The sequence below is a fragment of the Engystomops pustulosus genome, chromosome 1 (assembly GCF_040894005.1).
Source record: "Engystomops pustulosus chromosome 1, aEngPut4.maternal, whole genome shotgun sequence".
Classification (NCBI taxonomy): Eukaryota; Metazoa; Chordata; class Amphibia; order Anura; family Leptodactylidae; genus Engystomops; species Engystomops pustulosus.
The window spans coordinates 146,033,908-146,049,784 of record NC_092411.1 but is presented as its reverse complement, the minus strand read 5'-3'; the positions used below and the strand labels follow the sequence as shown (position 1 = coordinate 146,049,784).

The window sequence follows — 15,877 nt, the reverse complement described above, 5'->3', positions numbered from 1 at the left end:
AAAAAACAAGAATTCTTTAATAAAATATGGTTTATAGGTAAAAAATAACATGAAAAATCACAATAACCAGGTATTCACCCTCAATTTGTCAGGGAGTTTTATAGTAATTTTCCTTCTTTTATATATATTCCAGCTTTTGTTGTTTTCTGAGGTACAAGGCATGAAAAAGTCGCAGTTCCTGGTGCATGGACAGGAATTGCAACTTTTTTTACACTCTTGCCACCCTCATATAGCCTTATGTGTGGTGGTCCAGGGAGTATTAAGATTTAGTGCAGGACGTGCTAAGTACACCCCCCCCCAATTAATGTATTTTTTACACCAAGAATGCCTTTGGATGGAGCACCATCGTTGACTGTTTTTTGAAAAATATGACAAATGGCTCCTATTAAGGTAGGGGGGATTTATTATCATGTGCCAGTCTTGATTTCTCCTGGCCAGCTCACAAAGCGCTGCACATACTATTAGGGCCAGATAATAGGTTGGAGCTCTGAGGTTCCCCCAAATCCATCCTCCCATACACATAAACTATCGGCTTGTATATATGAGCATCCTCAGGACACCAAAATATAAATGAGCTTTACGGCAGAGCAGTGACAGGAGGAGAGCCATACCACTAGAGAGAGGGGAATAGAAACCCACTGACTCTGGCCAATCCCTGCTCAGCTTGTAAGTAGAAGCGGGAGGCTCAGAGTGAAGACCAAAGATGAAGGCTTCAAGGCTGCATCTGGCCTGTAACTTCTCTCAGGCAGATAAGATCAGATAAGTCCTCCCCTCCCCCCACTGCTCTCACACTCTTAACTTTTTGTTGCCTGGCATGTAGTGGCTGCTGCCTGGTTAAGGTACCTTATTTTATTTTGGCCAGCATTTCCTATTGTTACAAGTGTACCTGAGTAAAGCCCATCCCTGTGTACATCTCCAAACCCCCCCCCCCCTCCCTTCCTCATCTGATTCTCCCGCACTGTACACCCAGTCTGGATCTGTGATTTTTTAAAATAGGGCTTATTCACATGAACATGGGCTATTCACAGACTGTGTGGATGCCACATTTCACAAAACTAAACACTGGTTCTGGTTCTGTGAAATGCAGCCATCACATGGTGTGTGTGTACTTGACATGATCTGTAGATTTTAGAAAATAGCAGACTATCAATTATTTCTTTAGGACTAATCATGATTCCTGGCTGTGCACCAGGAATTGCAATTATTTCAAACCTTGTGCAACACAAAACTGCCTACAAGCCTTGATAAATCTCCCCCATTTTTGGGGTCATTTAAAGAGAGCCTGTTACCTCAAACATCAATACTAAACATAGCACAATACCTTAAAGACCAGTGTAGAGGCATTCCAATGTTTTGTAACCAGTTTCTGTACTTTTCTGATTGTTCTAAAAAAAACAAAACAAAACATACCATATATACTCGAGTATAAGCCGACCCAAGTATAAGCCGAGGGCCCTAATTTTACCACAAAAACCTGGTAAAATCTATATTTTTTTTACTCGAGTATAAGCAGAGTTGGGTTTTTACTAGGCTTTTACTCGAGTATATATGGTAAATTTCATGACAGTATGAAGTCAAAGAGGCGGGATAGCACACTAAAACTGCAACCACCGCTAACCACCATCACTGCCCGCAGGTTCGTAATATCGGCACATGCGCAATGCATGGAAGGAGGAAGCCGAGGCCAACAGGTTTCCTCAGCACATGTGTTGACATTACAAACTTTCAGGCAGTGCCGTTAAGTAGAGGGCAGGGCGGTTCCCGGTTGCCTCCTTCCATGCACTGTGCATGCGCTGACATTACAAACCTGCAGACAGTGACAGTGCATGGGTTAACGAGAAGGACAGAGTGGCAGTGCGGTAGTGAGGTACACATCAGACATTTTCATACAGTCATGAAAGCAAGAGGAATGTAAGTGGTTAAGAATAAAACTGGTTAAGAAACACTGGAATGCCTCTTCACCAGCCTTTAAGGTATGTTTGAGTTAGCAGGTTCCCTTTAAGGCTACTTTAACTACTTTAGCTCCTGTAGCTTAGGTTTCTGTTTGCAGGCTATTACAGGCCCCCGCGCTGTTATTTATCCAAACACAGACAAACTATTTAAACTGAGGTCTGAATTATGAGGCTTTCCAGGAGTTGAGTCTTGTACTGTGATTTTCTTTTGCAGGAGGGTCTCCGGCACTGGCTAAGTGAATGTGAGGCTACAATTTCATATAAAATCAATCTTCTTATTCAAACATGTAAAAAATGTTCTAAAAAGCAATCCATCTAGATGGCAATATGCACAAGTAAAGGTGATGGAGGGGTATCACTCTTAATCCTACCTGAGACTGTGATGTTCTGCAGTGGCTGAGGTCACTGCTGACACTTGTGAATGGGAACTGTAGACAAAGAGAATGAGCAAGTGTTGCTGGAAGAAGAGCATACTTTTATTTATTTTCTTTTTCTTGCTATCTGCAGGTCCAAAGTGATTTCCAATCATCTTGTATCTCTATTATAGGAACTGTCCAGTTAAAAGGATATATTGGGGGATATTTATCATACGATATCATATGATAGCCCCGCCGCTGCAAATTCGCAGCCCGATACATGAAGAGGCTTCTGCCTCTTGATGAATCGGGCTGCCAGTTGCGCAGCGTTTTTCCTACGCCAGGTAGGGCCTGGTGTAGAAAAAGAGACGCGACCGGCGACTTTTCACGTATGAAAAGTCGCCGGCAGTAGCGAGTGCGCAGGCGCGGGGACAGTAACGCCCCGCACCGGCCCACTCCAGTCCGGCCGCGCCCCCCGCTCGGCCGTCCGCGCCCCCCGCTCGGCCGTCCGCGCCCCCCCCCTTCACGCCCCACTGGCGTGAAGGTGGAGGATTGTGAAAAATAATCGCAAAAGCTAGCAATAAGCTAGCATTTGCGATTATTTCAGGGCCTCTGCGCCACTGGCGGTGCGCAGAGGTCCTGATAAATATCCCCCAAAGAGTGGACTTTAGTGGTCAATAATATCCATGTGCCTGTTTTAGATACTTGTAAATGAGAATTTAGTGATTATTACATTTGCCCAAACTAGCGCCACTTTTACATGAATGTTATTGGGCAGTAGCTTTTCACATCCTCAGGTCATTTTGGTCACCTTTTTCCAAGGAGAACTAGAATAGAAATGATGATAATGAATTGAAAATTTGTATTTACACCCTCAGGGAGTGTCATTTGCCAATGATATAATTTAATCATTATTACTAAATCGCCCAGATACCAAGAATATATTGAACTCCCCTTGTAGTATGTGATTTGCATATATTTTTTTAGGATACACTACTGATGCACATTACTAAGTAAATACTATTTGTGTGAAAGTTGCCATAGAATATAAAGGTTAAACCAATCAATCATTCATAATGCATTTTATTCTTTCATTAATATATTTTTACAAAAGCATTTCAGAAAATAACTCCCTTTTCTATCCCATTAAGTGAGGATGCGGAAATCCTCCTGGCAATGGCATGCAACAGGACACTGGGTTTTAAATGGAGGGAGGAAATGCTGTTAGACATTAATATAACATCAAAATGACAGAAAAGTCCTTAGCTTTATCTACTTCCTATTTAATATACCTTATCTCTTCCTTGCTAGACATATGTTAAAGTAGCTTTACATTTTTACACAATGAGCATGTGATTATGATACATGTATATGGTATTTTAACCACCCCCTGTATTTCCATCAGTGATAAAATAAAAATGAAAAACTAAGTTACCATAGCCAAGTGAATAGTTTTTCTTTAATAATGGTAAAGGAGATCCATTTTAGGACAAGCCTATAGAAAGTACATTTACAACAAGCAGGCCAATGTGGTAGATTTAAGACTTTACTATGTTGTATTGTTAAATGGTGATGCCCCTATGATCAAGGTTCTGGGTCATTTCATTGGTAAGATCTGTGCCACAAACCCTCTCCCACTGAAATATATGGGAGGCGGCCAAGTCTTTCATGCTCTGTATATCACAATCCGCATTGGAAACCCCAAAAGTGGATTTTGAACATACCCTTTGGGTGCAGTCACATGTCGTGCCTAACACATGCATTTCAAAACGTATTGCACCAGCTGGAAGGAGACTTGCCTAATTAAACATCTATTAACTCATGCATTTACAAAATGCTAATGTTGACACTTGTGTTAACGTGTTTACATTGCATTCACAAACACATGTGTTAACATTGGGTTAATGGTTGTGCTTTGTAAAATGAGTTGCAAACTGAACAGAAAATATAGTCCAGACATTGACAAGGTTGGAAATAATTTTTTTAATTCAAAAAATATAAATTATATAAAATAATATAAAATATAATTTTTAAACTTTGCTTTCAAAGAATACTCCCTTTTCTGCAACTACTGCATTTCAGACCTTTGGCATTCTAGCGGTTAATTTGCTGAGGTAATCTGGAGAAATTTCACCCCATGCTTCCAGAAGCCCCTCCCACGAGTTGGATTGGCTTGATGGGCAATATCTGCGTACCATACGGTCAAGCCGCTCCCACAACAGCTCAATGGCGTTTATATCTGGTGATTGGGCTGGCCACTCCATTACTGATAGAATACCAGCTGCCTGCTTCTTCCCTGAATAGTTCAGACCTAATTTGGAGGTGTGCTTTGGTCATTGTCCTGTTGTAGGAGGAAATTGGCTCCAATAAAGCGCTGTCCACAGGATATAGCATGGTGTTTTAAAATGGAGTGATAAACTTCCTTATTCATAATCCCCTTGATCTTGTACAAATCTCACATTGTACCAGCGCCAAAGCAGCCCCAGATCATCACATTACCTCCACCGTGCTTGACAGATGGCGTCAGGCACTCTTCCAGCATCTTTTCAGTTGTTCTGCGTCTCACAAGTGTTCTTCTGTGTGATCCAAACGCCTTAAACTTAGATTTGTCTGTCGATAACACTTTTTCCAATCTTCCTCTGTCCAATATCTGTGTCTTTTGCCCATATTAATCTTTTCCTTTTATTAGCCAGTCTCAGATATGGCTTTTTCTTTGTCCTGAAGGCCAGCCTTCAGGCCTTCTACCGCCTCACTGTAGAAGTTGACACAAGCATTTGGCGGGTACTATTTAATGAAGCTGCCAGTTGTGGACTTGTGAGGCATCGGTTTCTCAAACTAGAGTCTCTAATGTACTTGTCTTGTTGCTTAGTTGTGGAGAAGGGCCTCCCACTTCTCTCTACTCTGGTTAGAGCCTGCTTCTTCTCACCTATGAATGGAGCAGCACCCACTGTTGTAGGAAATCTTTAGTTTCTGCTTTTGAAGCATGGAATGGCCTTCATTTCTAAAAAAAAAAAAAAAAAAAGAACAGACCATCGAGTTTCACATAAAAGTTCTTTTTTCATAGAACAAACAAATGTGATGCTCCAGATTCTCAACCAGCTCAAAGGAAGGGAAGTTTTATAGCATTTTTAATCAGCCAAAATGTTTTCAGCTGTACTAGCATACTTGCACTAGGGTTTTCAATTAGCCGCCTTACACAGTTAGCAAACACCATTAAACCACTGGAGTGGTGGTTGTTGGAAATGGGCCTATATACACCTTAGTAGATATTGCATTAAAAACCAGACGTTTGCAGTTAGAATAGTCATGTATCATATTAACAAGGTATATTTATGTGTATTTCTTATTAATTTATTTATAGGCACATATAAATGCACACATACAGGCTCACTCTCACATATAGATTGATAGATAACAACATGGCTGATAAGATGCTAGATGACCCTAGCCACCTAAATGATTGGGAACTTTCCAATAGCCTGTCTTCTATAGGCAGTCCGAGGACTAAATTGTCAAACCCCACAACATCAAGGGGCTGCATTAGGAACCAGAAACCTAGATGCTCCACAAACCACAGTACAGCATGCATTCACTGGAAAAGAACCCAAAGTATCCTTGCAGTTGTGGTGCACCAGCCGTAGCAACTACTCGTACTTAGCAGAGTTTTCGATGCCATCTGGGATGCCGGTGTAATGGGGTATATATAACGCACCACTTTGTGCAGTAAGTCAATCTATCTCCGTGGATCTAATTAGTGACCGACACCAAAAATTCTAGAATTTATTAATAGATCTGGCCTAGATAAATGTTTTAATTTAAATTCCATAACTTTTTTATTTTTCTGTGTAACACTTTGCACTTCCTAGTGATGGTATTTAATATTCCATACCGTCTACAGGGAAACAGAAAAAAATCTGGTGAAACTGATAAACACCATTTGCACCATTTTCTTTGGGGCCTTGTTTGTTACAGCTTTAATTGTGCAATCCAAATTACACCTCCCCTTTATTCTTTGTGTAGTACGATCATGGAGATACTATAATATATATATATATATATATATATATATATATATATATATATGACAATCTCCTGCAGTTCAAACTGAGCATCAGTATGGGGAAGAAAGGTGATTTGAGTGCCTTTGAACGTGGCATGGTTGTTGGTGTCAGAAGGGCTGGTCTGAGTATTTCAGAAACTGCTGATTTACTGGGATTTTTACGCACAACCATCTCTAGGGTTTACAGAGAATGGTCCGAAAAAGAAAAAACATCCAGTGAGCGGCAGTTCTGTGGGCGGAAATGCCTTGTTGATGCCAGAGGAGAATGGGCAGACTGGTTCGAGCTGATAGAAAGGCAACAGTGACTCAAATCGCCACCCGTTACAACCAAGGTAGGCAGAAGAGCATCTCTGAACGCACAGTACGTCGAACTTTGAGGCAGATGGGCTACAGCAGCAGAAGACCACACCGGGAGCCACTCCTTTCAGCTAAGAACAGGAAACTGAGGCTACAATTTGCACAAGCTCATCGAAATTGGACAGTAGAAGATTGGAAAAATGATGCCTGGTCTGAGGAGTCTCAATTTTTGCTGCGACATTCAGATGGTAGGGTCAGAATTTGGCGTCAACAACATGAAAGCATGGATCCATCCTGCCTTGTAGCAACGGTTCAGGCTGGTGGTGGTGGTGTCATGGTGTGGGGAATATTTTCTTGGCACTCTTTGGGCCCCTTGGTACCAATTGAGCATCGTTGCAACGCCACAGCCTACCTGAGTATTGTTGCTGACCATGTCCATCTCTTTATGACCACAATGTACCCAACATCTGATAGCTACTTTCAGCAGGATAATGCGCCATGTCATAAAACTGGAATCATCTCAGACTGGTTTCTTGAACAGGACAATGAGTTCACTGTACTCAAATGGTCTCCACAGTCACCAGATCTCAATCAAATAGAGCATCTTGGGATGTGGTGGAACGCGAGATTCGCATCAAGGTTGTGCAGCCGACAAATCTGCGGCAACTGTGTGATGCCATCATGTCAATATGGAACAAAATCTCTGAGGAATGCTTCCAGCACCTTGTTTAATCTATGCCACGAAGAATTGAGGCAGTTCTGAAGGCAAAAGGGGGTCCAACCCGTTACTAGCATGGTGTACCTTATATAGTGGCCGGTGAGTGTATATATATATATATATATATAGGTTTTAGTAGATTTAAAAAAAATTTAATTCTTAGGCCAATAACTATTTCGTACATCAGAGCTGTGTAAGGTGCATTTTTTTGCGGAATGAGTTGGTACTAATTTGGGGACAGAACAACCATATGACCACTTTTTATTAAAATAATTATGTCTTGGAAAATGGCAAAAACGTGGCGTTCAAATATTTGGGGGCTATTTTCTGGGGATCACAGCCGGTAATAACCTTTTTCAACCAACATGTTTATGATTTCATTTATTTATTTTTATGTCAGTTCTAAAGGGAATGAGGGCGATTTGAACTTTTTATTTAAAATGGTCTGGACCAAGATGGCGGCGACCATGCACTTCTGGCTCCTTGACGCTTTGCCAGGTCATTTAAATGGTTAACACACACGATTGGTGGGTGTTTGCTGCATTATTACACCTTAGGTGTATGAAGAGGGCTCAGCCCATGAGGGTTAAATAGATATCGTTCATCGTTATCAGTTTTAAATATGATATATTTTATATCTATGCATCAGACCAGGTGTATACAAAGAAAAGTATAGATGTTATTTATATATTAACATATTGTTACTAATATATCAACATATTGTTGATCTGATGTAATACCTATAGGAGTACACCTTAACCCCTTTGCGTTGCAGCGTTTTTTTCCCGCTCTCAACAGCTTTCTCATTTTTCTGTGTATAAAGATGTGTGAGGGGTTATTTTCTGCGTTACAAATTCTAGTTCTTAGTGATGTTATTTATTATTCCATGCTGTGCACTGGGAAGCTGGAAAAAAATTCCAATTGTGGTGAAATTGGTAAAAAAAAAATGCATTTGCGTTACTTTGTGGGCTCAGTTTTTACGACTTTTACTGTACGCTCCAAATGATACATCAAATTTTTCTTTGGTTCGGTATGAACTATACAAAATTTATATAGGTTTTTATTTTCAAAAATGAAAACAATGTTTAAGAAAAAAAAAGGTTATTTCGCCAGCTTCTGAAGCTAATATCTTTTTTATACTTTGATGTGCGGAGCTGTTAAATATTTTTTAGACCCCTTGGCAACAGATCGCTGCTCCCAAATGATGCTGTATTTTTCCAGCATCAGTCAGGGCAGTAATACAGGTGGGTGTTTGCTCTTCATACAGACGTAGCAGCAAGGTTAATATACAGAACCGTATACTTTATAATTGGAACCCCAGCCAAATTTTTTTTAGTCTTTGTAACCTTTGGATTTTAAAAATGTTGGGTTGCCATAAGAACCAGGATTAACAATAAAACTTAATTGCAGACACCTTTAGTAACTGTTACAGCTGTTTACTGAGGTCTAGGGCCAAAGTAGAGTAAATTACCAATTGCCAGAGAGGCGTTTGTAACTAGGGGTCGTCTGTAAGTCAGGTGTTCTTAAGTAGTAATGTGTAACAGGTGTTTGGGGGCTTTTTGATGTATTAGTTTATTTTCATTTAAAACTTTCAGTTTTTTTACTTGTCCCACTTTGGGACATGAACAAGCAATCGTTTGATTGCTTGTTCATTATAATACCCTGCAATACTGATGTATATCAGGGTATTAGCACTGACAGCCTATGCTGATGCATAGGCTGACACACTGCCTGAAAGGTCCCATATGTAACAGGACCTTACAGGCAATTACTATGGACAGCCCTGGGATCTTAGCTCCGACCATAGCAACGTTTGGCACCCCCCCCGAAAACGATTGAGCAGCCATTTAAATACCTTTGGCTTTTAAAGACTTAACACTGCTGGCACCAAGTGACTCCTGATGCCGGTTCAGCTCTGGTGCAGAGCTGAACTGGCATCGGCTCAGCAATGTAGTACTACAGCACTGAGCGATAACCGCGGGGGTGTGGAGCTCTAAGCTAAGTTAAGGTCCCAGTTAATGCATAACTTCAATGTGACATGGAAGAGCTCATTTCAAAATTCCAGATGCAACAGAACTCAACAGAAAAATTAAACCGATGTGGTGGGAAAAAATTATGACCTGCAGACCAGGTCTTGATTAGGCATTCTTTAAGTTTTGAGTCTGACAGAATGGGCGGATGGCCAGTGCTCAGCAAAATTTGTGAAGCTGTTGTTGTAGCAGCTATTTTCAAATACCTGGGAACCCCCTCTGGGGGAAGCCCACGAGCTCCTGCTACTTGCATGCTGATCTAGAAATACAGGGATGCCACTCTTAAACTTTCTCAACAAACTTGTGTGAATTGGTTTGATAATAATGTAATGGGAGCTGCAGTGACAGAGGACCTCTTCTATCAAAGTCAATAGAAAATTTTGATGCTACAAATTACCTACTCGTTTGTAAATTCTTTGTGGCAGAATCTTCCACGGCAGAAGAATCTTATCATACAAATAGTTATTTTATTTTACTAAAACATCTGCATCATAAAAAATAGAAGAATATCGAATATAAAACAAAAGTAGAAAACGAACATACCATATATACAGGCGGTCCCCTACTTAAGAACACCTGACTTACATACGACCCCTGGTTACATACGGACCTCTGGTTGTTGGCAATTTACTGTACTTAAGCCTAAGGATACAATAAACAACTGTAAGAGTTATCACAGGTGTCTACAATGAAGCTTTATTGTTAATCCTGGTTCTAATGACAATTCAACATTTTTTAAATCCAATTGTCACAGAGACCAAAAAAAATTTGGCTGGGGTTACAATGATAAAGTATACAGTTCCGACTTACATACAAATTCAAGTTAAGAACAAACCTTAAGACCCTATCTTGTATGTAACCCGGGGACTGCCTGTACTCGAGTATAAGCCAAGGAACCTAATTTTACTACCAAAGACTGGGAAAACCTATTGACTTGTGTATAATCTTAAGGTGTGAAATGCATTGTACAATTAAAAAAGTGTAAATCACCATACAAACACCACATATGTAGTATCACCACATCCACATACAATAAATCAAAATTATTATTAACCCCTTAAGGACGCAGGGTATTTTCACCAATTTCTCGCTCTCCATCTTCAAAAATCCATACCTCTTTCATATTTCCGTGTACTTGAAGGACTTATATACTATGATACTATGCTGGTGCAACATGCATACACTCACATCCACTGTTGGTTATGCGTCCCCAGTAACTCTTAATATTCAATTTTTACATTTTTATCACACACCATCTCTGCATTCAGGTCACCGAATTGAATGGCACGCTTATGAATCAGGGTAATTCACATACAAGTCATGTTTGATTATATGTGACCAAGGAGGTGACAGGTTCTTGTTAAATGATTGATCTGGAAATCTGTTGCAGAACAGAATACTTTCAAGTGAACATGTGGCAAATTCAAGACATACTGTATACCAAAAATGTGGAAAGGGTAGAAATTGCATTATAAATAATATTCAAATACTGCATAAGAGTTTTCCAGATTCCTGGTAATACTTATGTTCTCCATAATACTAAAGTTCTCCTAATGAGTCTATTGGGCTTAGGTATAAATATGAAACTAGTGTGAGATGGCTCAGAATGGATGTAGTACATCCAACGTCTGCATTCCAGTACAAAGTCTAGTCTGTGAGCGGTAGACTGATAGAAATACCAACGTTTACAGCAGAAATATTATCCTACTTGCTAGGTCCTTGTTTTGTGTCATAATGTTGTGGTATGCTACATATTATGACGACTTCCAGATGTGTTCCTTCAACGATTTAGGGTTACTAAACAAATGTATGTATGTTATATATGTTTATATATGTATATATAAGGCTCACACCTGAGGGTAAAGGCTTACCAAAACTAAATATTAACCCCTTACTGGTATGTAATGTATTAGTAAATCACGCGTAAGCTGCGGGTGTATGGAGAGGGGCTCACGGACTGAGTCATCTCCATTCAAGGTGAGTGTTTACTGCATATTGCAGCAAACACCCACCGGTAACACATCAAGGGTGTTAACCCTTCAATCGCTGCCAGTAAAGACACAGCCACAGGTCCTTTTAAGTATAGTGTATAGTTTCTGCTCAATTGTAGTAAAGTCCCCATATACTGCCACAGTGTTGTATGGTAGTATATGGTAGGATCAATCAGACAACCTGTGTTAAAGTACTCTAGGGGGCAGAAAAAATAGAAAAACATAAAAACTACAGATTCAAATAATTAGAACTGATAAATAAAAATAAACAGTAAAAATCATAAACAATTTAGGTATCACTATGTCCCAAACTGTCTGGTCTATCAAAATATATTATTCCCAGCGCTTAAATCTGTAATGGAATAAAAAGTGATCAGAAGGCCGAACAGTCCTCAAAATGGTAGCCATGAAAAATGAGCTCATCTTGCAAAAAATGACACAGCTCCCTACAAGTATGAAAAAGTTATTAGCTCCAGAAGATGGCAAAATGAAAAAAACTTTTTGTACAGAATGTTTTTTGAAATGTAACCACAATGTAAAACACAATAAAGCCCATGTACATTCAGTATCCCCATGATCATAACAATGCAAGAAATAAAAGGAGACATGTTATTTGGGGCGCACAGGGAAAGCCGTAATAACCAAGCCCACAAGAAAATGTTGCAAATGTGTTTTTCTACCAATTTCACTGCATTTGGATTTTTTCCCCGCTCCCCAGTACACTGCAGGGAATATTAAAAACTGTTACTATGAAGTGCAATTTGTTATGCAGAAAACAAGCCTTCATTAGAAGGAAAAATAGTTACAGATTTTTGAAGGTGGCAAGTGAAAAACAGAAACACAAAACCAAAAATGGGCCCAGTTGTTAAGGGGTTAAGAATTGTACATAGTTTGCCAAATCCTGAATGATGTTACAAATAGCAGACAGAATATTTTTGAAGTGTGTAACTGCATGGATACTATGATCAATCCAGCCTTGTTGTATTAGCATACATTGGAGAGAATTTATAATGCCTTGTTTGCCAGTTTTCTGGTGAACAAAAACAAAGTTCCACCCCATCAGTTTCCTAGCTTTTCTGCCCTGCACGCCACTTTGGGCAGGCAGGACATTCAAGCCACAGCCCGCTGTATTTACTATAGTCTCCTGCACATGTCATAGATATAGGCTATAGTATATTATAGGCCATGTACATTCCTATAACCAGCTACAAATCCAACAGAGAACGATTGGGATGTGGCGCAATGGAATGTTCATAAAAACAAACATCAATATTAAACCAGGTTTTCCAGTATCATGGCACAAAGAATTTAGGCCTCAAGGGAAGTTATACCAAGTACTACATTTTTTAAGAAGTCTCATCTGGGCTATACTGAGGCTCCTGATATATGGTTTAAAAGCATAATATTAACACTCCCATTTTTATTTCTTAAAAGATCATCACATGGGTTTAGGAAAGAACTTCCATCTTTACAAACTGAATACATTTAGTCTAAACAAAAAAAACATTAATGAAAAACAGTGGTTAAGATTGTTTAATATTTGCAGGTATTTGGTTGTGATTTTCTTGTCCCTAACCAGCCAAGACAGGCTACATACACATGTCCAATTAGCACACAGACAATTTAATCTATACAGGGTCATGCACATCTGCAAGAAAAAAACTTGTATATTTTTTCCAGTTTCCCTGTACATTGTACAAAATATAAGATGGTGTCAATATGATGTACAATTTAAAGGACATCTACCACCTGGAAGAAAGACGGTAGGCAAATGGGCCTGGGGTGCTCCAGGCACCATTAAGACCTACGAAGCCTGGAGCCCCCAAGCTCATTTGCACACAGTTCATCATACTGGTGGTAGATGCCCTTTAAGCCGACAGAAAATAAGCCTGCAAATTGCTCTGCAAATGGTAAATGAAAAAATAAGGAATAAAAAATTTTAAAACATACACAAACAGAAAATACAAAAATCAAAACATTGTTGCATCCTGTATTATTGTTGCATCCACTATTATCTAGGCAATAATAGTTAAGTTCCACTAGTTTAACTAAAAAAAAAAAAAATTTGGTGCAAATAAAGTTATGACCAATGATCATCAGTCATGCAAAAGAAATCATGAAGTTTCCTTCTGCTAACCCCAGACAGCCTTTCTGTCCTCTTTCCAATGTATCATCTTTGCAGGAAGTCTATTTTTTTAAATCCACCACCCATTGTGTAAAGTAGTATTTCCTTTCTTTTCCCTGGGGTCTGCTGAATTTGGACAACCTCTTGCATGTATAATAAAAATATTTATTCTGCTATTGTTTGCTATAAAAAGGAACGTTCCAATGAAAGCATGCATCAGCTGGACAGATGACATGTCTCTGTACAGGCCAATATCATTGTCAGAGAGGCAAACAAACAGTTTTACCCCGTTCATATTATGACTTTTTACATCGACGCAGACAAGAAAAAATGAAGGAAAAAAAATGGGTTTTTTTGTTTCTTTTACAGTGTTTTATACCTCCTCTAGATTGCCTATAGCAAAGATTAAAGGGGTTATCAGAGTTTAATTTAGGGCAGTGCCGGGGTGGGCTATTTAAAAATAATAAACGTGTACTTACCTCGTCCGGCGCTGCTGATGTCCCATCAGTCTTATCTTAAATCCCTTTGGAAGATTTCTAGAAGTAAAAACACAATCTAGCAAGCTGACATTCATTAAAAGGGCTATGCTGAATGGGTTAAAAAGTTTAGATTCCTCTTTATCAACCAAAGAACAAAATGCCAGGAGAGGCCCAAGATTAAATACTAAAACTGGTACCAAAATGAGCTGCATTTAGTGTTCAGATATGTTTCGGGCTAGGGCAGACAGAGGGGCTTGAGAGGAATTAGTGCAGTAGGACTTATTACATGACAAAGTGTAGGATTTGGTTATGTGGACAAAAGTAACCTTTAAAAGGTTCTCTGGCTGTAGAGATGATCTGACAAAAACGTTATATTTATATAGAAGTTGTTGCAAAAGCACAAACATTCCCGCCGGCAGCTCTTGTTCACCTGTATCACTTGTGAACACACCCGCACGCCCGACGTAGAAGAGAGCATATGGGAAGAGTAAAAGGATGAAAGTTCTGAGGGGGCACGGCATCACCATCTTTTTCAATAGGAGCTGCATCAAAGAGATCAAAGGTAAGAATAAAATGTAAATGCAATAAGAGGGAAGCTTTAGAATGCCCTTTTAAGAGCATATCCATCAACAAAAATATATTAAGCAAAGGAGAAATGTTTCAGAGTGGTTTATTCATATCTTATGCTTTAGAAGTAAACATACTGTGTGCCCAAAAAAGCATAACAAACCTCACTTTCCAATGCAGAAGTCACTAAATATAATGTCTAGAATCTCCTCAGCGTTCACCCTTCCTGTGATAACACCAAGGTGTCTGTGCGCAATCCGCAGCTCTTCTGCTGAGAGAACCAAGTCCTGTTGTCTGTGGACATTATAGCGCCTGAGGGCATCTAGGCATTCTGTTAAATGGTGTCTGTGGCGGGTCTGGGTTATTGTAGGAGCTCCCTGTAGAGGATCACCACAGCTAAATGAAAACGAAAAATATATTGGTGAAAAAAAGAAGAGTTCCAAAGAAAACATCACTTCAAACATAAAGGAAAATAGACAGTGCTAGGAGCGTCTGAGCAGCATAAAGATAAATTAAAACAGGGGCACAAGCAGGCAAAATATGTACAGAACAGCAACCGTAAGCTTATTTGTATCAGCAGTAAGTGTTTCTAGGTGTGAATTTCATGTTATCTAGTGTTATATCTAGTTACATACGCAAGATGGTCACTGTAATGGTGTTGCTCTTAAATCCAGTCTCAGTAGTTTATTTAGATACTATTCATGATGTGACTATATTAACCGGTTGGCTGGATTTATGAGCCAATTTTATTGACTTGTATATGCAGGTAAAATAAAAATACTGAAAACTGCATCTCACATTGCTTCCAAGTGGTCCCTGAGGATTCTCAAGAAGTTGCTGATTCCTTCACCAGTGTGGCAAGACATAAGGCATAGAGTCGGTAGCCTATGTTCTTGGCATAGCTTCTCTAAGTTTACAATTCTTTCCTGGCTCAGCAGGTCCACTTTGTTCAGTGCCACAATAATACTCCTGGGCCCATCTTCTTGCAAGCTGGGGTAGAGGTTTTGAAGATTGGCAAGAATCATTTCTTGAGATAGTAAACCATCACTGACATCTATTACTGCTACAAGAATGTCAGCATCTCCAATCCTAGAAAAAGAAAGCATGCATGAAGGACTAAATGTTTCCATCTCAGCAATCTGAAATGAGCAACACGTTTGCCAAATTAAAATTTATTATTTTAGCTCACATTTGGTTATGTTGCTAAAATTATTCCCAGTAACTGTGGAATTTTCCAAAGATCGTTTTGGGTTAGTAATTATTAACAAATGGAAGAACTTTTCTCCCAATCTAGGACATAAG

At 39.4% G+C, this 15,877-nt stretch overlaps 1 protein-coding gene across 3 annotated transcripts in view; it reads right to left on the bottom strand.

Moving 5' to 3' along the window:
* Window positions 1–4,352: 4,352 nt before the first annotated feature.
* The window catches only part of GTPBP3 (GTP binding protein 3, mitochondrial), a 44,218-nt gene continuing 32,693 nt past the window's right edge, over window positions 4,353–15,877 (bottom strand). For 2 of the 3 annotated variants that reach the window (XM_072155684.1, XM_072155675.1), the window contains exons 9-11: window positions 15,374–15,664; window positions 14,744–14,971; window positions 4,353–5,309 (exon numbers count right to left, since the gene is read on the bottom strand). In XM_072155684.1, the coding sequence (XP_072011785.1) occupies window positions 5,231–5,309; window positions 14,744–14,971; window positions 15,374–15,664 (598 nt within the window). In that variant the 3' untranslated portion in view covers window positions 4,353–5,230. Of the gene's footprint in view, window positions 5,310–14,738; window positions 14,972–15,373; window positions 15,665–15,877 lie in introns of all 3 variants that reach the window. The other variant, XM_072155693.1, reaches the window with a different exon arrangement.